Source organism: Penaeus monodon, chromosome 29 (genome assembly GCF_015228065.2).
Source record: "Penaeus monodon isolate SGIC_2016 chromosome 29, NSTDA_Pmon_1, whole genome shotgun sequence".
Taxonomy (NCBI): Eukaryota; Metazoa; Arthropoda; class Malacostraca; order Decapoda; family Penaeidae; genus Penaeus; species Penaeus monodon.
Window position 1 is genome coordinate 31,081,343 of NC_051414.1, and position 369 is coordinate 31,081,711.

Below are 369 nucleotides of genomic sequence, written 5' to 3' on the forward strand. Positions count from 1 at the left end.
GCATAGATTATCTAAATTCTAAATTCATCACAGGTCAACTTCAGCCACATCCTCCAGCATCAGAAACCTTATGACTCTTGGCGGAAGGGGAGACGCCTCAAGTGTAACCTGGATCCGGTCCCCCAGCCGCTGGCGGATGTAAATTCGGCAGAGGTCAGCAAGGGTCAGAGGCTGAGACCTGGTAGAAGTATAAAGATAAACCCAAGTGTGATTCAGTGACTATTCTCTGCTTCTACTCATGTAATGAGATAGGAATTGTGAATAATTCAGAATTAACATGTTTTTCCATGACTAGGAGGAAGAAAAAAAAGAGGATGTGGAACAAGCTAAAGGTGAAGATGCACCAGTTACTGACCGGGTTAATGACTA

General features: G+C 43.9%; 1 protein-coding gene across 3 annotated transcripts in view; it reads right to left on the reverse strand.

The window, feature by feature from the left end:
* The window catches only part of LOC119592146, a 16,774-nt gene continuing 16,405 nt past the window's right edge, over positions 1-369 (reverse strand). For all 3 annotated transcript variants that reach the window (XM_037940967.1, XM_037940966.1, XM_037940968.1), the window contains exon 13: positions 1-178. In XM_037940967.1, coding sequence (XP_037796895.1) covers positions 28-178 — 151 coding nt within the window. In that variant the 3' untranslated portion in view covers positions 1-27. The remainder of the gene's footprint in view (positions 179-369) is intronic.